The following is a 23,224-nucleotide window of genomic DNA, read 5'->3' as shown; positions in this document are numbered from 1 at the left end:
TTCGTATGTCAAATTCTGTCATGGGTGAGGTTGTGCACACAGCCTTCTTTTTCATATAAAATGTGACCAAAACTCTCTTATTCCCTGTTAAGATATTGATAGTGATTTTATGTCCTCACAGGGAAGCATTAGATAATTTCTCATGGCATAACTGAGTGTTTTCTTTCTGAAATTTATGTTGGCAGGATTTTCTGTTTACATGCTAAAACAGGTTCAGCAATACAGCAAATACTTCCCCCTTCTTTTCACCCTTCTATGGACTTGTATGATTTTTCTCAGAAGTGCACTTTGTGCAGAGAAACTGAGTCCTGATATTTTTCCCCAGTCTGTGCAAGTATTCTTTTTTGCTGTAGTTTAGGACTGTCTGTATTACCAGCCTGGCAAAAACACTTCCAATTTGTGGCTGTTTTCTGGATGAATGGAGAAAATCTGATGTGTCCATTGATTCTGTGTTAATTTATATAGAATGTCTCACTTTAGTGAATGAACTTTTCTTGTAGAAATTGAAAGTAAACCTTTATATATTTATAGTTTTATGTTGGTATTGCTCAATGAAGAAACTTTTCACTGGTGAAAGGGATATGGTCTGAATGGCTTAAGTATGTACTTGTAAGGAATTTTTAAAATCCATTACTTTTTCCTGTATTGAGAACACAGTGACAAATCTGCAGGAAAGTATGTCTATTTCCACTCCAACTGTACAGTAAGAGTTGTGTGTTTATTTCCATGTGTGCCAGAGAGAATGACTGCAAGTATGAATAAACTGTGCAATACCCTTAAGGGAAACCAATAAGCCAGCAATATGTCTGTGGGATAGTCATGCCCCAGGCTTACATTATTGTAGTTTTATGGAAATGTAATCGAAAAATTGTCTATTTAGAAAACAAATAAGTGTTTTGTTTCCACAGTTGAATCAATGAAGTAAATGAAATGTCTGATTCCAAGTTAGCTGTTGTGTTGCTTTTAGTTGTCTCAGATTAAGTATGTAATTATTTTCCTTGCCCATCCATTTATTTTCTATTTCTTGATTTTTTTTCTGAAAAATGTACTAATTTTCTGCTGCTTTCCTTCTAATGTTTATTACTTCACTTGAAAATCAGGATGTGTATGGTTTTAGCAGAATCATATAAAAATTAGTTAGTTTTGAACTCAGGTTCTTTATATTTTCAGCAGAGGAAACAGGAGATAATTCTCATTAAAATTAATAGTGTATATTAAATTTTTCAGGATTACCAAATAATTTTATTATAAATCTAGTATCTTTAATTGATGTGTAATCAGGCATTAGTTAAAAAATTGCTGGTCCTGAGCGTACTTTATAGAATTTTAAAAAACTGGCCAAGAAAATACAAAATTTTCTGAGGTTTCGTTAATGAAAGTCAACAAAATATATTATTATCATGAATTTATTTCAGATGATAAAGAAAAGTCTACTCAGGGAAGGATCATCTTGAAGTTATTATTTGGAACACAGGAAAGCAACAGTTACTATGGGATAGTTCCATGCCACTTAGTTTTACATACCATAGTTAGGGGCATATTTGCTTGTGACCCATCTGTGTTCAGTGGAGAAAAAGACATATCCTCATAAGGATAATTCCCTTTTTCTAAGTGTAAATAAGGGTAATAATGGGTATATGTTTTATTGTTTAATTTTTAAATGCTGTTACAGCAAGTTTGTTGTAAGGTGGTCAGTAGCTGTTGAAATTGACTGTTCTTGCATTAGGGAAATAGTAGCTGGTTTTCTGTCTTGGATAAAAGGCTTTGTACAGAGCTTGTTTGTGTAGTACATCAAAATCTCATAGAATTTGAGAAACAGTGAAGGAGAAAGACATCACTAGTATAGTAGATTAAAACATTTTGTAAATGGGTAGAGATTATTCTGGCTGCATATAGAATGGCAACAAACAGTAATTGTGTAGTTTCAGTTCAAAATCACAGGGTGTTTTTCGTAAATCATACCATACCACATAGCAACTCAATTTTATCCCTTTGAGGACAATTAAATTTCCTAATAGTTGCCATGATACATTTGACATTTCCATTTCTATCACCACTGTTTTACCTAATACAAAATTTTACCGGAGTGAAGCTAGGGCTAAAAACTTCAACAAAGCTATTCATGGCTGAGACACAAAAGTCAAACCAGAATTACCTATGGAGGACTCTGCATGCAGCATATATGGGTTTATACTCACATATCTGTACTAATTACCTAAGGCTTGCAAAGTCCGATATGCAGCGAGGTGCTTATTGGGTCATGAGTTTCAAGTAGGAGAAGAACTTGTGTACCCTTTAGATCCTTTACAATTGCTTATCCTGCATGTTTGTTACAGACAGAAGATAAGGCAGAAATAGTGCTAAGAGTTTATATTAATGATCTGATGTCAGTGAGGGGTTAGCTGTATGCAGATCTAGCAGTATAACCTCAAGCCCCACTTGCTCTTCTCATTATAATTTAACTCAGGAATTTGAATGCCCGTAGGCCCAGTCTAATACAGATGTGTTGTACACTGGGGGAAAAAGAAGTGAGCATCTGCAGGCTTACAAAGGTTACTCTGGGAGAAGATTACTCTGTGAAAGGAACTGATATTTTAGGTAAGAAGCCTATCTTGCAAAGAAAATTGTTGAAGAACAAATATGTTGAATTATTGAATAGACACTTAAAAAAAATCAGTACTTGGTTAAGACCCTTGAAAAATCTACATTAGTCGTATTCCCTTAAAATTTTTTACTTAAATTTTTTACATCTCATTTAATAGTAATTTTTGAAATTATAGCCTAAAACCACTCTTAAAGTTGTATAATAAACCCTTCCCCCCCCCCCCAAAATCCTGCTTCATTCTTAGTTATGGAATTAAAAGAATACATTTAAGTATTCAGATAAAGTAGAAGTTCCAGAGAATACTGTAAACACTTCAGCAAATTATTTTTTCCTTACAAATATAGGATATATAATATATTGCATATAAAATAATTAAAATTAATTACATGTAGCTATTTCTAGAATACTTGTGAATTTCTCAATGTGGCCATAGTATGAGTTTTCTCTGCTTTCTTTTTTTGATTCATCTGGATAATCTTGCAGTCTGTTTTTGATTGATCCAAGCACTGGTAAGAAGAAAATGCAAAAACCAAAACAATTATTCAAGGAGCTCAACGCTGGATGATTAGGCAAAAGAAGCAAAATCTGAGAAAGGAATTTAACCAAGAAAAAAGAGATCACTTGGTGTTTTAACAGCAGGAGACAGTTGCCTGAAGAGTGGGCAGTGCAAAGAGGCATTAAATCTGGATCAGGAAATGGAATTTGATATGCACATGAAAGGAAAAGTCATTTTGCAAGGAAGCCAACACTCTCTTTGTACTGAACCAGCAAGTTCCCCATGCATTCAGTGTGTGGGTGAAGTTAAAACTACAGTTTAACTGAAACAGAGGTTTGACACTACCTAAATGGAAAATATCTTCTGCTTTCTTTGCCTTCTGTCTCCTCTTTGTCCCACAGTCCCTGGCCCCACACTGCTTCTACATGCTGCTTCTTCATGCCTCCCTGCTCTGTCTTGGGTGTTCATCCCTTAATAGCCCACAGAGAGCTATAATTGAAAAGCTTCAGCAGAAGGCCTCAGTGAGTGGAGCAGAATTTTCTATCTGTAAGCAGTAATAGACAGAGGTAACTACTTTGTAAGTGGCAAAAGTGCAGAAGCTGATCAGCTGTGACTTGCAGCTGCTTCCTAAATATATGTGAACACAGCATTCAGCACAGCTTTTGTGTCAATGCATAAGTTCTGTCTGGTTCTTTACTGTAATCCTTTTATTCATTCTCAGAAATTATGTATATATGAAGTATTCACTTTAAATGACTGTGTTTTAAAATTAAGTCTCTAACCAGTTATTTTGAATGCAATTAAAGAAGTCTTGCAGTTGAAATTCAGAGAGAAAGCTTTTAATGAAGTATAAATTTCCTCTGCTCTAATATTGTTCATTTAAAGAATAAATTGTTTGGTGAAGTATGTTAAATGCTGGATTTATAACTGTATTCCTCAGCTATGAAATCCATTGACTTTTTTATGTAAAAGCAGGCTGGTAGTCACTTGGCTGGATGGAAGTTACTTGCTGATTCACTAAGCTCAGCTGGTCAAATATGGTGGTGGTACAAGCTCTTCAGAGTATATGGGTCCAAAATACAAGCACTGGCTGTGCATATGTTCCCATTTTACCCTTCTTTAGTTCTCGCTTTTCTTATGAGATGGAAAATATCATCAAAAGTAACAGCAGATTTTTGCAGCAAAACTTTGAATGGAAGATGAATTTTCAAATTACTTATCCTTCCCTATTTGTCCTTTTTTAAAATACCTAAAGAATGCTGCCATGTTCCACCCCCTCTCCCTTCATTCTAATCTGTTAGTGCAGAAATTTCTTTGTGCATTTCATTGTTTGCATTGTGAACCTTTCCTTGCTTTTTCCTATGGATCTGCCAGTTTCTCCTGTCTTTAGCAGTTGTGCTGAGTGCTATCATTTAATCTCAGTATTCATAGTCAGAGATGGGCATTGTGTAAGTACTAGCAGAGTCCTTGATCCTGGAATTTTAGATAAATAATGAAAAATAAGCTGGAATATGGAGATAATAAAATACATAAGTTTTTAGAGCACTGTACTAATATAAAGCCTCTACTGATAATAGAAGGAGAATGAAGATGCTCTAAGAGAGATTTGTGGTCACCTTTGCTTTAGAAAATGTAATCTAGATCTTATATGGATAAGAATAATTTAGAATGAATCCCAAGCAACTGATAAATTGACAGCAAGCAGTGAGAAAGATTGGAAGAGTAGAGTTGATAGCAAAATGTGTGACCTAACTGCAGTTATAATGGAAGAAGTATAGACAGATAAAAATTTTTGGTTGAAGAACAGAAAAAAGCAAGGAAGTGAATATAAGATACACATAGTTTTGTCTGCAAAGAGTGTATACTGTTCCAGAAAGTGGCAGTTTTCAGTAGGGTGGAGAAATTTTTTAAAAAGTGAGATGAAAATCCATATATTGGAATTAATTGTTTCTTTAAGGTAGTAAGAAATTTCCTTAATATAGAAATACGGATAAATAGGCTGTGCCTGTTTTGCTTGAACAAGACTGAGAGTGAAATCTTAATGTAGGGAAGGTGTCCAGAGGATGGAGCCAAGCTCTTCTTGGTGGTCCAGCCAATAGGCAATGGGCAGAAACTGAAGCACAGGAAGTTCCACTTGAATATGAGGAAAAACTTCATTATTGTGCAGGTGACCACATGCTGGAATAGATTGTCCAGAGAGAGAGGTTGTAGACTCTCCCTCACTGGAGATATTCAAGAACTGTCTAGACACAATCCTGTGCCATGTGCTCTGGGATGACCCTGCCTGAGCAGGAGGCTGGATCAGATGACCCCCAGTGGTCCCTTCCAACCTTTATCTGTTCTGTGATTCTGTGGAAATAAAATGGCAATAAATGGTGAAAGATCAGCAGTAGTGAATTGAGGGTCAATGATTAAGAAATGATGACAGAAAAAAAATTCAGTTACTTGTAAAGTAAGAAATTTTTAATAAAGGTACGACTTGGCAAATTGTCATTTTGAAGAACATTAGATCCATTTAGGATCAAATGTGAATAGGTAAGATCCAAGAAATGACAATGTGTCATCTGACAAGAAGATGGCAGAATTCAACAGGACAGTCAGTAACTGTGTGTGGAGCCACTGTGCATAGAAAGGAATCAGGGAACACTTGAAAAGTATTCTGTTACTAATTTGTTATTACCATTTCCTGCATTGCTCAGATCCACATTATTTAGAGCTTCAAGAAAGTGAATGTGATTTCACATTTCACTCTTGCCTATCGCAGTAAAATTTCTTAATTTGGAATGCATGCATGTGAAGTTTTAATTCACTGTGTATAAACAATTACACCAAAATAGAAGTGCACATACCGGTTTTAATTTGGCTTTATTGAGGTCAAAGGATCAACAACATTAACTTTGAGATTTGATGAAGATTTGCTGCTGTGGAGATTTACTTTGATGTGTTTACCCTCAGAAAGAGGTTGGCTATACACTGAACTGTTTAATTTCTGTGCTATTTTCAGCTATTCATGTTTCTGAGAGCATACCGAAAGAGCTAAAGGTATTTAGACTGCTTCAGGCATTTAGCTTAATTTTTAACATTTGCTGCTAGCGCAGCTTGCATTGTCAGTGATGGGAGACTGGGAGATGATCTCGTATAATAAGTTGAGTATTTCAACTAGGGCTAGCAATATTGGAAACCATGTGGGCTTTTGTGTTAGACATCCAATGCTCTTTTTTTTTTTTTTTTGGATAATCAGTGTCTCTGAACCTCTTTATATGAGGGTATTTATAGTATTACAGGTGGTAAAAGAAGTACACTGAGAAAGGTTTTATGGCAGAACTGTTTCTCAGCCTTCAGCTACATCTACTAAGAGATGTAGATCAGTTATGCTGATTTATATATAATCTGTTTTCTTCCACAGTTGTTTCAGGCTGTCTGTAGTAATGCTTAATCTGGAAATATAGCTGTGACCACAGATGTGCCCTCTATATAGGAGACCTTACCACGAGGAATGTGGCTTTTTGTAACTGTTACTTTAAAAATGCATGTTTATTCATATTCATGTTAATTCAGAAAGAAAGATTTCTTGAGTAAGATCTCACTTTGCACAAAGAAACTTAAGCTGTAGGTTTTCCTTTCTGTTGCTTAAAGTGAAATATTTTACTGCTTTGACTTGCTTAATCTGTTACATGCATGCCACACTCTGACAGTTACTGAGTGTTGGAATTATTGATAAATTTCTAATGAATTATTCAATGGTCTTGCTTTGTATTGCTTTATTTTCCTATGTTGTGAATAAAAGGGACTGAGAGTTACATATCCAGTGCTTTTTCCCAAAAGCTAATTTCTTCCAGCAAGTTCCCACTAGACCTGGTGTCTGTTACTGTATAAAGATATTAAAGAAATGAAATCAAACCTGTTTTTCTGAGACAGCATTTGGCAATCATACTCATTCTCGGCAGCTTTTTTATTTTTTCAGCCTATAATTTTTTCTTTGACATACGCTCTTACACTCTTAATTTTTTTCTCTCTCTCCAATGTGTACCACCATCAGATATTCCACTAGATGAATGTTTTTCCACTCAATATTTCTTGACCAATATAAATACATAGTTATTTTAATCTTTGTAAGTAATTCTCTAGTATCTTGATTATTTTAAAATTTATTATTTTTTCACCTCTGAATTCTATATACTTTGTGAATATCTTTCTGGTATGAAGATGCCTAGGAGTAACTGAATATTGCAAAGACATTTACCTCCCCTCTCATTATTCAGAGCATATATTTATTATTGCTGCACATAGAAAATAAATCTCTAAATTCTTGTAGGCTTTTTTCATCATTACTGCATCATAGATTTTTATCTAGTGTTTCAGATGTGTGTATTAAGCATGCATATTTCCAGGTGTCGTTCCTTGTAATTCTATTTCCTAATACTTTTATTTCATTCCACACGCATTTGTGAACTCCTGAAAATTGATACTTCTCTTGCTGTGGCAGGTTATTGAGGTTATTTTGCTTCTTGAGTTTGTTGCCTGTATGACTCTTGGAAAATAATTTTTATTTAATATATATGATTTTTTTCCTTCCCTGCAAGTATTTAATAACTTCTGTTGCCCTGGGGATTGAGTTTTGAGATTTGCCAGCTTGATTTTGTTAGCTTTCCTAGGTTTGAAAAGCCCGCTCCCATCCCTCATTTTAGTAAGTGGTCGTCAGCACAGAAGCAGCAGTTGCTACGTGTGCATGGATTCACCATTCCATGTATATGTCTGTATGTGGAGTGTGTATGTATGTGGGCATATACCAACTCATGTATAATGCATTTTCCACCTCTTTCTTTTAAAACAATGCTATTTACCCACAGGAGGAGGAAGAAGAAACGTATGAGCAAACCCTAGAATTCCGCAGAGGAGGTGATGGTCAGCCACGGCGGTCCACACGACCCACTCAACAATTTTATCAACCCCCTCGAGCTAGAAACTGATTAATAGCAAAAGAAAGGTAAATATAAGGTACTGGTGCTTTATATATTGGTTTAGATTTCAAGATAAACAAATCTGGATTGTTCTATATTTTTCTTAGGGATATTGGTATATTTATGATAGAAGTTGGATATCTCTGTTTCTCTGAGTTTTGTGTCTTAGGAGGACGTAATATATCTGTGGGAAGAGGGAAAGCAATAAAAACACTTCAACAAATAGCTTTTGGCTTTTGCTTTATGTCAAGACTCATATCATCTCAGTAAGTTTTCCCTGATTCTTTTTCATGTGAGAGCAGCAGCAAGATTCTCTGATTATACATACATTTGAAACAAGCTTATTTGAAACAAGCAGCTGCAATCCCTGCTGAACTCAGGACTGTCTAGCTCTGTCCAAGGTCCCATATTCTACTTTTTATAAGCCATTTGTGTGAATAAATATCCTTTCTGTTGTTTTGCTTGCATGAGAAGGAGAAATATAAAATCTGTGAGTTCACCATTAAATAGGGAGATGCACAGACAAAGAATATTTATGATACTCTGAATCTTGAGGATATACTTGCACCTATACCTTATTAATTAACAGAAATTAAAGGATTATGTATCATTCTTAGAAAAGACACCTACTACATACATTAGTACATTTAAAAAGGTCAGCCAGATTAAACAGTTACTTAATTTCACTGAACAAATCTCATAAGCTGTCCTGCTTTCATTTCACTGATTGATCTTCTAAATCTTTAATTTTCAAAAGATGGTCAAAAGTCTGTCCTGACTAAAGAAAGCTTTGATAAGTCACATAATATTTGATGTACACCTACAGTGTGTCTTTATCTTGAATCTGATTTTTTTTTACTAGCCAATTTGTTTTTATCAATCTCTTTTTTGTTCTTTTCATTACTCCAGTCCTCCATGTTTTGTTGGCTTAACACCTGAAGCTGATCTCTGTACTTTTTGATATTTCTGACATGCAGTAACATATGATTCTGCTTTTTAGAGTATATGTTAAAATGTATTTTTCATTTATGGCAGTAGTAGCAATGTAAGAGAGGTGATAATTGTTCTATTTTTACCAATATAATTTGAATTTCCATTTTAAGTACTTGTATCAGTCACTAATAATAAACATGTCCTGAGACAATTCATGCAGAAATTATTCTGGGATATGCATTGAGAAGAGTTTTAACCAGCACAGTTGGCCCTGAGCAGTGTCAGGGTGATCAGTTGAATAAGAGGTGTGAAGTGTACACAGCAGTCAAAGCTAGGGAATTTTTTTGTTTCTTAGGTAATATTTTTGTTATTTCTCTAATTTTACAGTATAAATCTGGAAAACTCTTCTTAGCTTTGGTCAGCTATGAGGCACCAGAGAAAGTGGTAGTAACTCCTGTATCTTAAGAACAAGTTACTTGTTGGCAGATAAGGAGCAACCTTTCTAAGGCACAGATGATTTTTCCTTGCAGGTGTTCCTATACTTTATTTTAAAGATTATAATGGGATCCTGATTTAAATGGACAGCAGATCTGGTATCAAAACTTACCTGGCACAGAAAATAAGCCTTCACAGCTTTTCCTTTCTATTGGGCTTTGCCAAAAATAAGTGGTTGGTGTACTCAGTTCTTAACTGGTTTTAAATGGAGGCAGAAAATCAAACACAGTCCTTTTCTAAATTGTTTTCAGTTTACCTGCACTTGTACAACATAGCTTTAATGTCTTGACACGTAAAAGTTGAGGAATATTAAATGTCGCTAGAAGTGGATTTCTATATGGATTCTGTCTCCTTTTAATTTCTTAGATCTTTTGAGAGCATGGCATACTGTTCTTATTTCAAGTTTTTAATAACCTGTTAAATAAAAACAGTATTTATTGGGGAAGTTTTAAGGGATCCAGTGAGACATAATTTTACCACAACTTTCCACTGCAGGATGCTTTACCTCTTCAACAGATCATTTATTGACAACTTTACTTATTATGCCACCTTTACTTACTGAAAAGGAGTATCTCTCTATCATGTTAACTAACTTAATGTCTTTTTCCTGAAGAGATGGAAAACCATTAATGATGATTATTTTGTGTTATAAATTGGTAAATTCCATATAATTTTAATGTTGTAGTTTGTAACATTTAAAATTCCAAGGTATCTTGTTCTCAAAGGCAACTTAAGCAATACTAAAACTGGAGTTCACTGGCCATATTTGTATTGGGTATGATAGGGATGTATCAAAGATGAAGCATGAGGTCCATATAGTCAAAGTATCAATTAATATACAGAATCTTTTAGATCTACCTGTATAATCTTATGTCACTTGACAAGGAGGACTTAGTATTGCAGTGGTGCAGCAATGCAGAAATGAAGCTGTACTGCTTCCTGCGTTAGTGTTCAGCACACTCATTCACGTGTTGAATTTGGGCATGCACATCTGGAATTAGTATTAACAAATAATCGGTTCAAAATCTTTGTACTGCAAGGAGTCTTAAGAGGAAAAAGGTTCAAGATTTTAAAATTCTGAGTTGTTTTTTAAAAGTGGAATTTGGATCAATAGAGCTGCTCAGTCTGGGGAAGAGAAGTGTCCAAAGGGATCTTATTGCATTATTTCAGTATTTGAAAAGGGGGCTTCTAAAAAAGATGGAGAGGGACAAAAATTGTAGACTTGCAGGAAGTCTTGACCTGGTGATTTTTATGAAGACAGATAGATAAAGTAGAAGTATGGGATAGTCAGTACCTCACTGTGATTGCAGTTGACCTAGACATTATCATTTATTAATATCCATCAGTGTGAGGTAGAGAGCACTAAGTCAGCAGTTAAAGTCAGTCAGAGGGAATTTTATGTGGGTATGAGTCAAATACTAGGTTTAACAGGTCTGTTAAATAAGATACTCCTCCTAGAGAGTCAAGATACAAGAATTAGAATCTAACAATAATAAAAATACATCCTGAGGTTACATTTTCTCTATAGAATATGTTTATAGTATGAAATTAAAGTGGAGCACATAATCAGAAATGAGTGTTTTGAAGGGTCAGACCTTTTGGAGGAGATTGAAAGAACCTATGAGTGTGTACCTGTAATTGCTTGGTCTTTATATGCTTTTTGGGTCTTCCTTTACTCCATGACAGAACTAATCAACACCTTGTCACATTTGCTATAAAATCTGTATTGAAGTCCTTAACAATGGAGAAATTGTGGTTTTGTGAGAGAGAAGTCTTTACCAGAAAGTGTTCTTTGTAGCAGACTGATCATATTTATTACACTGAAGTGCAGCCTTCTGATTTATTCTTTTAAAGAATTGTGTCTCTGTAAGTACTGAACAGCAGATAGTAATTCTTTTAGAGGAAGAAAACAAAGTGATGGTGAAACCTATGTTGCACAGAGCTCAGGGATGGGGGTACTTATGGTTTCTTGAGTGCCAATACTTTTTGTTCTTATCTGTTGTATTTTAGTTTTTTCATTTAGAAACCTTCTTGGAGTCGGGGGGAATTCACTGGCAGCTCCCAATTTGCTGAACACTTCTTCTAGAAGAAATTCTGGGGTTTTCCAAGCAGCAGGATGGAACAAAGAACGCTCATGTGAGCAGAAGGAATTTGGACCTGACACCACAAAAGACTTTTTTAAAGTTCTTAGTTAAATGAAGCTGGATACTTTTTACATATGAAAGAGGCAAATTGTCATTGCTACCATCAATAAAACCACAGTGCACTATTCTATTCTTTGCCTTGTATTCTTTTTACTGAGCCTCCATTGTTAGTTAACATAATAATGTATCATGATTTTTTCTTAATTTTGAACTGATTTTACTTCTAATATTGCTTCTACTAAAGTAAAATTAAAACACATTTTCTCAAAAGCTGACGGGGTTGGGCATTTAATTTAGATTTTTGGTTAGTATTAGTGAAACATGTTAAAAAAATTTCAGCTAATTGTACAGTACAATTCTGAATAGGCTTTTGACTATGTTTTTTGTGTTTATTTTCCAAATTTGCTGAAAGACAGATTATAGATTTGCTTATTGTGTTTTTCATGAACTGTGATCAGAGGGTCAAACGGGAGAAAAAAAAAAATCAGTTTCAATAGTCAGTTTCTAAATAATTTGAGGTAAATATTTTCTTTATAGGAATATTTATATTAAAGAAATAGAAGCAGTTCTAAAAGGTACAGAAAAGTCATTTAAACAAAAAATACTGAAAGATGCACATCGGTATGTTAAGCATAAATATGTGTATAAATGCACACGTGTGAGCTATTGGATAGTATGTACTAACTTTCTTGTAGTTTTAACCTATGCTTTCATTGCTTCATATTACTAGAATTTTTTCAATTGACATCGATGTTTGAAAGAATTTTATGTCTAACTTTCATTCTAAGCTGTATCTTTGAATCTTATGTGATTATGGCAAATAGTTGAAATGTCATTGTTTCTTTAGTTGAGAAGCACTCAAAATCTAGGTAACATGCAAATCCCTTCTAAGCTTTATGCTGACCATTTAAGACTGAAATAGCACATGTGTTTTGAGGTAGTTTTGTAAAGATAGAATTATACCTGAGAGATGTATTGATGGTATAAATTGTACAGTTAATTCTGCTAAATTTCTCTCTGAGTGCTCATACAAAACTGTTTGAATAGAACCTTATTTGGATGATAAGAAGTTTTATATTGAGGATGTAATTGAATGTATCTACAGTACAGAATGTGGATTATTGTCTGAATGCAGTCAAATCTTACCAATCACATAAATTTTTGCAGAATAGTAAGCAACCAAATGTTTTGCTGTCTTAATGGATCCTAAGCAACTTCTTCATAATTATGATGAACCTTACTAATAATTCTAAAGAATTTTGGAAGTTTTAAACATGAGCTGTACAATGTTAAAGTTTCTCACTATCAACTAATACACAACCAGTTTTATGAAGTTTGTTTGATTTACATTAGAAACCACTTTCCAAATAGTAGGAAACAGCCTGGTCAGTTCTGCTAAATTGTACCAGCAAATAAATAAATAAATCTAATACATTGCATGTTGGATACTTTACTTCCAATATTATTGCTAAGACCATTGATAGCAGCTGTTCAGCTTCATTAAGAAATGCAGCCATAGCATTGTTTTAAAAAGCTGTTTTGACTTTCCTTTGCATTAAACAAGCCCTACAGTCAGTGTACCAAAGCAATTTCTGAAATTAAAATAACTTCTATGTTCTTTTGAGCTTTCATTCTTGCTGTGAACTAAATCATAAAATAAAGAAAACTACAGTCTTATTTAGTGAACTTAAAAAAAAAATGCCTAGTTATGAGATTTTAAGACTCTACAAATACAAAGCAGCATTCCTCTCTATCGGCTGTGGCATTCTGAGATTATGGCATGTATTTTCAACTTTAGGCAAATGAATTATCCTTGACAATGTTATTTTTCTTTGTGAAACAGTAAAGACCATTTCCTGGTCTTTTTACTGGGGCTGTGAATCTAGAAAGCCAGACTAAGCAACAAGCTCCAGAGTCTTCTTGAAAAGTCATGTAGTCTTTGTATGTTTAATGATTTTTTTCTGCTTTGGCTTCAATTGAAATAATGTATGCTGAAAGTTCTGCCTTTCAGGATCTAAAGAACTGTTGTTTGAATAGTTAAAAACTTATTGCATCAACCTGTTTTAAAAAGCAAAAATTCATATTTTCATGCTTATTGATTTTTGTATCTGGAAACAATATGACAATAAACTAGGTAGGTATATAAATTAAATTCTTAATTTGCATAGTCCAACAAAACAAATAATACAATAATTTGCCAGTCATAGTGTAGTAAAGTTTGCATGCACAAGAACAACATTAATTTATTTAACTTTTGTGTTCAGAAGAAATTACTGTGTCTAGATCGGTCCTCAAAACTGATGTGAAAGTTAACTTCCAGTTCAGCAAAACAAAAAGCAAGGAGCAAAAGCAAGCTCCTGAACTTGGTGTGGCCACATCTGTGTGGTTAAAGGGAAAAAGGTGATAAGGAGCACTGCATCCTGGTCATGCACACTATTTATTTACTAGCTTGATTTGTGGCTCTGTATTGGAGTGTTCTTGGCTAGCTGTTGCTAAGACAAAGCTGTCACAGAGAAATTTTGCCCTTTGCAAGGTGGACATGAACCAACCTGTGCTTCTTGACCTGTGAACCAGTAGATCCCTGGTTCATGGTTTCCTTTGCTAGGATTATAGATAGAGATTTTGAGAATTTCTGTGTTGAAATTAGGAATACAATTCAAATGAGGTGTTTTTCCTGCCTTGAACTTGTGTATGACATCTTTACTGAATGCAAAAAAAAATCAGAATTTCTTGTTTAAATTATTCTAAACGCTTTATGCCAAGTTGGTAATACTATCATTGACTAAGATTTTTTTTCCTTTATATTCTTGAGAGATAAAATAATTTTGAAACAAAAAGTGGAAATTATGTGATTTTATCTTACAGGTTTTCAGAATTTTGTATTAAAATCTGATTGAAATTGTCATGTTTGCATTTAAAATTCTTCCTTGGTCTAACATCTTCTGATAGATAGTCACATGTATATTTTAGTATAGCTTTTCGTCGCTAGCAGGTACTTTCTTTTTAAGTCTTCAGCAGCAGCTGTGCAAAGCATTTTAAGGATCGCTTGTCAAGGTCACTTTTCCAAGAAACACTGCTGGAATTTTCTCTGCAGAATCTCTTGGCTTGAGCCTTATGCAGATGAAACTTGTTGGGCTTTCCAAGACAGTATTAACAACACATATTTTCATTGGGATGCAAAATGTTGATATCACAGGAAAGACAAATCTTATCCGTAAGACTTATTTGGCATTAGATAAATGAAGATTTAGCTTGAGGTAAATCTGAGGGGATATTTGCAAGAAAATTCTCAAACAGCCAAAGTAGCTAATGAATGTTGGTAGCTGAAATAATCTGGTAGTGTGGGGTGTACAGTCCCTTTTTAGCATTATGGTTGGAAGGAGCTTCATACAGAAAAATGTCCAGTGCTTTTATGCAGACACAGGAATATTTCATTTGGAGTGATTCTCTATAGGTGCATTCTTGAAGAACAATTCTATTTCAGCTGTCTTTTCATCACATGACTTGATCCAACTCTAGTAAAATGCTGTAACTTTCTTGAGAGTAGTGTAAGCCTGAATAATGAATGATCAATTGCACAATTAAGTTCAGTTTAGTTTTCGGTTTGCTATACAACTATTGGTGTATTCTATAGGGGTTTTTGTCTTTATAGGATGTTTTTGAGTGACTTACTGTAGGAGAGCAGCTAAACCATGGAAGGTACTCCTGGCACTGACCTTCTCATAGCATGGTATGCATGTGAAAAGCTTTCTGGTGCTATCTTTAAAAACAATTATAAAAACTCATAATTACTCTTATTTTCAGCATTTATTTCATATCACTTGCTTTATGTTGGCCTGTTCTGGCTTTAAATTGCAATTTTGTTCTGAGAATGATTCAAAATAATGGAACAGAAATTATATTAATACTTAATTTTCCCACAAGATTGAGAGGCCATAAAAAGTCAGTTTCCATGCAAGCACATGGGCTGTTGATGGACATAATTATGTCTTGGAAATTATGATGTTATGAGTGAAACCAAAATCTAGTATATATTGAAAAAAAATCTTACATGTATTCAAATAAACAGGAACTGTGGGGAGGCAAATGATTAGTTGTATAAGACCAACAGAGAACTATAGATTGTCTAAAAAACGATGGCAGCTGCTTCGAATCATTTCATAGTGCCTTGCAATTTTTCATGCAACTTGACTATTTCTGTCATAAAATGAATGCTTAGGTAAGTTTTGTGCAGAAGATATTTTGTGCAAAAGATAATTTTCAGACAGTTTAGTTTGTCATGGGATCTTGAATGCTTTGCATTTATTCCATGTATTTCTAAACTGCAAAGGTTAAAGAAAATAAATAATATTTTATATTTGTTTTATAGTCAAAATAATCCCAGGTATATTTTGTTAGTCATTTGATGAATGGCTGTGCCTCTGCTAAAACGGCTATAATCTAAATTGACTATACACAGATTTAAGTCTCAATCTAACTGTATTTGTGCTGAATATTTTTCTGTAGCTATTTTGCAAAGGAATTGTTTACAATAATAATAAAAGTGAAAAGTGGAATAAAGAAGGAATGCTTATCATTTTGATAGGTCATGAAGGAAACCGTGGGTTTTTTTTTCACTGGCGGACTAGAATAGCATATACAAAGCCTATATTCCATGTATTATTTGAATGCAAAATAGCTTTCTTCAAAATTGATATTTTTAATTTTTTCCCCCAGTCTGCTAACTAAAAAATATTTTAGCCCAGTGTAATTCATGGGATAAAACAGGTGATCTGCTCTAACATTTCACTGTTCTTGCCATATCAATCTTGTGATCAAATGCTCCCAGTAACAGATATTCTTGATGGCCAGGTACTAAGTGTGGTTTTTATTTCAATTTATTACATTAAAGTGATTATCAAAACTTGAATTAACTTTGTACATGGCAAAGATGAGACATGTTATATTGACTTTCATCACAAGTAGGAGCCACAACTCAGTTTCAGTGTACTCCAGCTGCAGAAATGACAGTAGAATTCAGTTGTGCTGCTCCATTTTGCTTAGTTGCATTAACTTTGAGCTCTCATTTTCAAAAAGAAAATAAATTCTTACAGCTCTACATAAACTTACTGAAATGGACTGAGTTTAAAACAAGAAGCTGATGCCTATTGCGTCTTTAGAAAGAAACAGAAAATTGCAAGAGTTGTGAAATGTGAAAACTTGCCATTCATATCAGCCAAGAACCTTTATGCTCTGTGTACGTGGAATTGGGCAATCTTTTCCAAAATAATGAAGATCTGAACAATTCCTATATAGAATAATTGTATTTGAAAACAATTTATTCCTGTATTTCAGTCTCTATATCCTATCAGGAACCTGGCTTTCATTGCCCCTGGCACTTTGGCTTTCTCACAGCACTTTGCAAGAAGCCAGGCAATGATTGGGAGTATCAGATGCATATTGATAGAGAAGTTAAGATACTGATGTTGGTGTGTGAGTTCCTCCAAACTTAATGTGAGATGCTCTACCCTGGAAGATGTGAAAGAAGCTGTGACACTGTGGTTAAATAGGTGTAGAAGGTGAATGTTGTATCATTAATGCATAATGTATTGCAAAGTGTACTTGTGCACACTGGAACAAGGTCTGGACAGATTGAAAAATAACTTTAAATTATGATATGGTAAGAATTTTTTCCAAGTAGGGTTTGCCATGTGCTGAAAATTACTTAGCATCTTGAAACGCATATACTGATTGGCAGAATGTACAATATTTATAGAAAGAACTTCAGATTTAAGATGCGTTGAATTTGTCATCCATATCACCACCTTTTTTTGACTTCCCTGTTTTGTGGTAATGTGATTCTTTTGAGGCAGGTGTTAAGAAGGTCTTTAACGCTTTGCCTGACTTGCAGGTGAGATGCTGTTGCTTTCTAGTAGGCCAATAAAACCACTCTGACACTAGGTTATTAATTTTCTCTTTTCATTGGTGGTAAGAGATAGCAGTAGCTATATATTATTGTCCCTTGATACAACTGAAGACCACTCTTTTAGTAAGGGCAGACCATGTAGTCTCTTTTGGACGAGGTGTGGGTCTTATGCTGAAGGCCAGCCAATCTGTATAACTGAATTTATGTGCTCATCTGAGCAAATCCTTGACGTCTCCTCCTGTAATTTTTCTACCACCTGCAGTAGAGAAAACATTAATGACTGATGAGTCACATTGTTTCTTTGTTATGTGCGGTTATGGTCTGTTTAGGTAACAAGATCCCATAGAGTCTATGTGTCTCTCAAGAAAATGTGTGTCTGAAGTGTTTGGGCCACAATGTTCACTTGGGCCTTTTCTGCTCCGCAATCTGTAAGCCGTTAACCACTGCATTTTTTTTTACTTTTCCCTAAGTAACATAACACCTACAAATTTAGCCTAATGTAGTACAGAATACTAATGATGCTTGGTTTTGATTTTGTATGTTGTTTTTTTAATGAAAAAAAAATCTACTGTTTCACAGGGAAAATATTCTGCTTTGGGATGGACTGGGCAGGAGTAATACTATTGTGTACTTTTGTCTCAGATCCTTTCATCAAAGGCTGCTTATCACTGCTACTTAGCATTTTAATATCGTATTTTTAAGGCAATTTTCACTTTGATCACATAGGATTTAGACTTTTATCCAGATACATTTTCAGCATAGCAAATAGCACTCTCCTGAGTCCTTTGCATATGTGATCTTTGTTAATTTTTTTTATGGACATTGATTAACTTAGCCCTTTGATAAAGTTCCTTAGCTCTTGAAAGCACTTAGCTCTAATTCCCTATTACTTCTATTACCAAATTGTTCCAGAATTTAATTCCCCAGAAGGTTAAAAATCTTCTAATTATAGCCTAAAAATATTCAATTATACACACTTGTGCTTGTGTCACTGTTGACCTTCACATGATGAGAGCTCTTATCTGACCCTTGAGGTATTTTTCCTGAACTGTGCTGAATGACGGTGTGGAAGAACAATATTCTGTGAATCATGCTCAATAGCCATTTGCAATGTGGTAGCACATTGTCGCAGAAGGTTCTGTGATTCACATGGTCCTTCATGCTTAAAATGTGTGCAGCAATTTCTATTCACTTGTATATATCTTCACTGAATTGATTAATTCTTTAAACTTATAGTCTTGTGTGCCCTTCTAGTGGGCAGGGAAAAAGACTCTGTGGTGTTACAGCAGAATAGATGGGACCTCAGGAAATGCACGTCTAGGTCAACCTCCCACTCAGAACCATGCCAGCTATAAGATCAAATAGGGCTCACTGCTCATTGATCAGGACTTCATCCAGTCAGGCCTCGGAAACATTCAGGCACATGGAGGCACAGCTTTCTGTGCAATCTGCTCCAATGTTTGACTTGCTGTCCTCAGGGGAAAGAGTCTTTCATTTACATACACAAATCTGTCCTACTTTAGTATCTGGTGGTTGTCTTTTGTCCTCCTGCTGTGCACTGCTGTGGAAAGCCTGACTCTGTCCTGATATATCTCCCTATTGGGAGTAGGTCCCCCAACCGCTGTCTTCTCTAGCTGAACAGTCTCCTGCTCTGACCACTGCAGTAGCCCTCCACTAGATGTCTTCCTTGTATTTTCAAACCCAAAATTGTATATGATATTCTAGTGGGGTCTAATGAGACCTGAGTAAAGGAGGATGATATCCTTTATCTACTGTCTGTGCTCCTCTTGGTACAGCTCAGAATAGTATTGGCCTCCCTTGCTGCCAGAGATACCATTGGCTCATGTTCAACTTAGTGTCTACCAATATGCATAGGTCTTTTTTTCACAGAGTCCTCCCCAGCCTGTACAATTGAAAGGGGTTCCTCCTTGCCAGGTATTGGACCTTTTATTTGTTCTTTGTTTAATGAGATTCCTGTCAGCCCATTCCTCCAGCCTGTCTAGGTCCACCCAAATAGACCTGTCTTTGAGCATATTATTTTGTTCTCTCAGCCTGTCTTCAGTTTGGTATTTTGCAAACATTAACAGCAACCACTTCACTGCCTCTTTCAAGTCACTGATAAAGATGTTGAAAGGGACAGATCCCCCACAGGGCAGTCCCCTGTGGTACTGCTATTGTTAGTGGCATCCAGGCCAGTAGGTTTGTTGTCTTTCTGCAGACATGTAGCATATCAGCACTCAGTGACCAGAGATCGCAAAGGAACATAGGTAGGACAAAGCTTAGTTGATGTTCTAACAAGAGGTAATCAAGTAGCTGGGGCTCAGTCCGTAATAATCTGTGCTACAGAAGTCAAGTGAAACCTTTGCTCAATATGGCAGATCTGCAGTAAGACTCTGTGGCAGCGGTTACCTGTTACTACAGTGTATCATGTGCTATTTTCTATTCTAATTATAGTTTCTGTGAGTCTTTTTTTCCTATCTTAAAATGTCTTGTCTTCTTGTAAAATATTAGGAGTATCCAAACCCAGGCTATTTTAAAAATTATTCAAAGTAAGGAAAGATAAGGGTGTAATTGTGATGGAAAGAATTACTTGTATTGTTCAGTCTCTAAGCCTGGCTGATCTTGCTGCTACTGTGAATTTGCTCTGACATGTTTCTAAAGTACTTTGACTCATGCTGCATGTATGCCAGGTGACTGTCACTCAACAGAACAAAACGGTGCTCTGCTGGCAAATATTGTAGTTCTGTGTCAATCTGCTGTTGTTTCTTGATGAGGTGTTGACCTGAGTGGTGGTTAAATTCCACCTTGAAAGAGTGAGCAGACCTAATACACAAACTTGGACAGTAGCAACTGAGCCTAGGGTAGAAGAGGTTACTTATTCTGTTGATGTTGTCAGTATGAAGTAACTTTTTAAGTCCTAAATATACTCTTTGGAATGGTTTGAAGTAGGGCAGGGAAGACATCCACTGATGGGGATATGTAATACGATATGGTAGGATCCAGAAGCAAAGTACTCTAGTGCTGTCAGAATAAAATCTCTCAGCTAGCTACTTTTGTTTCCAATGTGGAATAGAAATTAGTGTCTTGGACAATGTCAGGACCAGGGGTAGCCTTGGGCACAAGTTTAACAAAGTCTGATGAGCATTGACTTGGCAGCAGAGAAGCTGGGCTAATTTGTCTATTCCCAGCAGTGGGACCTGAGGAACAGGGAGCTCCAAACTGCCTCCAAAGAAAGCTGAAACTGTACAAATCATGAGGGTAAGCATATCCTGAAGTACCCATTTAATGAAAAATAAATGCTTGTTTCCTCCAGGATTTGCTCTCGATGGGTATGTTTTATTGCCAGCAGTTACTAGCAGGCACTGTAACATATATATCTGTTTATCCTGTAAAACTTGGAATAGACTGTGCTGGTCTCAGGGTAATCTCAAAGATTGGAATATATAATTTTTTTATTAGCTTACCACATCACTTTAAGTACATCTCTTACTCTATATTTGCCTGTGGCCTGCAGAATTAAAGCATTACCTGAGGATTTATGTGAGAATAGACTTTTAAGAGCCTACATTTATTGAACATTTTTTTAGTCCAGTTCCTCCAGCTGCTTATTTGAGTGTTCCAAATATGAAAGTTGTTAGCATATTTAAAACTTTACTTTGCATAGAAGTTTATACTATGTGTTCATTTATTGTGAGCTATGATATGCTGTGAAGAGAAATAACCCAAAATACTGTCTGAAAGTCAACATCTATATGTGTTTAATTGAAGGAGTTATGAAGGAGAGACCTCAGCTGTGCTTGGCAAGTTCAAAAATTACTTCCAGTTTATCTAATGCCACGTAATATGAAATGAACAAGATCAAATTATAATGCTATGGTTCATTGGGCACATTTGATTAAGATCATTGTTCATTCACCTAAGAGCTGTCATTTAATACTTACATTGTTGGAGAAATGCACAACTTGGAGCCTAGTGCTGCTTACCTTTCAAAAGAAGAGCTATTTCTAGAACATAGTTCCTTATGAATATTGTAGCACAGATAAGCATGAGCCTGGATGACATTGAATATATTCTCTGCCTAATAACCTTTTCCTTCCTGAGTAGTTACATTGGTAGAAATCCTCTTACTGCAAAGTCTTATCATAATTTCAAGAGTCATTCCCTTTCCCTTATGGAAACAGATTGGGGTAGTATAAACACTATGACTGTACCAGCGCAGCCAAAGCAGAGTGATTTTTATTTGTGTCCTTGTGACATATATCTGTGTCCTCTGTCATATCAGCACCTGAGTCTGCTCTTGAGAGTGTGTTGGGTGATATTTGAAACAGGCTGCCTCACCAGCTTCAGGGCGCATTAGAAGATACCCAGTCCCAGGTGGTGAGTGCCTCTGCCCTGTGGGAAGACAAGGCTTTGTGCTATTCTGCAACACAGACAATTCCTTTTGAATACCTGTAAGTCCTAAGGACTTTTTTTTTTTCATAGTGCAGGAAAACTACAGTATTAGGCTATATGTTGTGATAGAAAAAACATACCAAAAAAAGAATGTCACAATTGCAAGTAAACATCTGTCTCAAAAATGGTTTATGAACTCTGCAAATACATTGTTGAAATCATCACTTCTTACATGACAATAAAACCTTTGCTTTCAGAAATAACATGGGATCATGGGTTCTAGCATCAGTTTTAACATTGATTATGCTCTGGTTTCATACCTTTGGTTTTGAATTGTGGCTTCTCTGATACTCTGTTTGAGTAATTCTGATGTTCACTATGATATATAGGATAATTTTCTTCTTCCTAGGGTATAAGATTTCTCTTCTGCTGATAACCCTAAATTTCAGGCTTAGATCTATTAAAGGTAGCTGAAATTTGGGGTTGTCCAGGATATACAGAAATATGGATTAGAAATTTTCTTGTCCATATAGTAAAAAATTCTGAAAGGAGATCTGAATGGCTCTTACACTTCTCAGCTTAAGAGAGGTCAACTTGAATGACAGGAAGCTCATGGAATTTATGTGTTGATCTTGATTACTGCAAAGCTCACATTTCTATGGTGCAAGAGAGATAAGCAGATAAAAGATAGATAACTTTTTTCCTAAAGGAAGCAAAGAAACAATCAACCCCCCAAAACCCAAAATGAAACTACACCAATTTCCTATAATGTTCTTTTGTGGCTTCTCCTTGCTTTTTTGACTTTAAAAATATATGTTCTAATAAAACATCTGAAATTACCTTTCTGTTTGTGCTGTGCTCAAAACACAGTAAAAAGGTGTCAATGATTATGAATGTTGATAGATTCACTATATAAGCTTATAAAACCAGAAATATTTTACCTCTGATCTTTTGCTTACAAAATGACTGCTCAGATGAGAAGCACTGTATGAGAATTTATTTTTGAATGTTTAAATTAGGAAGTGCTTAATCTAAACCAACAAAATTCCTTTCTTTTTTCCCCCAAGATACATGGAAAATTGACAAAATGTTCTGCATTCTAGTCCATGTTCCTCAATCTAGTTTTGAGGGATAGAAGAAAGGGGTAGTCATGTTCATTTGGACAGAAAATACTTATAGTCAGCCAAATACATAGGTTTTGCATCAAACTTCTCAACACAATGTGCTTCACTTTTCCATCTTTGAGTGAAGGGGAATTAATGGACGTTCTGAAGTTAGTAAAAAATTGATCCA

At 35.2% G+C, this 23,224-nt stretch overlaps 1 protein-coding gene across 3 annotated transcripts in view; it reads left to right on the top strand.

Annotated features, from left to right (window-relative positions):
• TDRD3 (tudor domain containing 3) overlaps window positions 1-11,762 on the top strand; it is a 90,417-nt gene extending 78,655 nt beyond the window's left edge. For 2 of the 3 annotated variants that reach the window (XM_053934393.1, XM_053934391.1), the window contains 2 exons: window positions 7,952-8,088; window positions 11,501-11,762. In XM_053934393.1, the coding sequence (XP_053790368.1) occupies window positions 7,952-8,071 (120 nt within the window). In that variant the 3' untranslated portion in view covers window positions 8,072-8,088; window positions 11,501-11,762. Of the gene's footprint in view, window positions 1-7,951; window positions 8,100-11,500 lie in introns of all 3 variants that reach the window. The other variant, XM_053934392.1, reaches the window with a different exon arrangement.
• Window positions 11,763-23,224: the final 11,462 nt, after the last annotated feature.

Source organism: Vidua chalybeata, chromosome 2 (genome assembly GCF_026979565.1).
Source record: "Vidua chalybeata isolate OUT-0048 chromosome 2, bVidCha1 merged haplotype, whole genome shotgun sequence".
Lineage (NCBI taxonomy): Eukaryota > Metazoa > Chordata > Aves > Passeriformes > Viduidae > Vidua > Vidua chalybeata.
The sequence above is the reverse complement of the archived record's forward strand: the minus strand, read 5'-3'. Positions and strand labels throughout refer to the sequence as shown.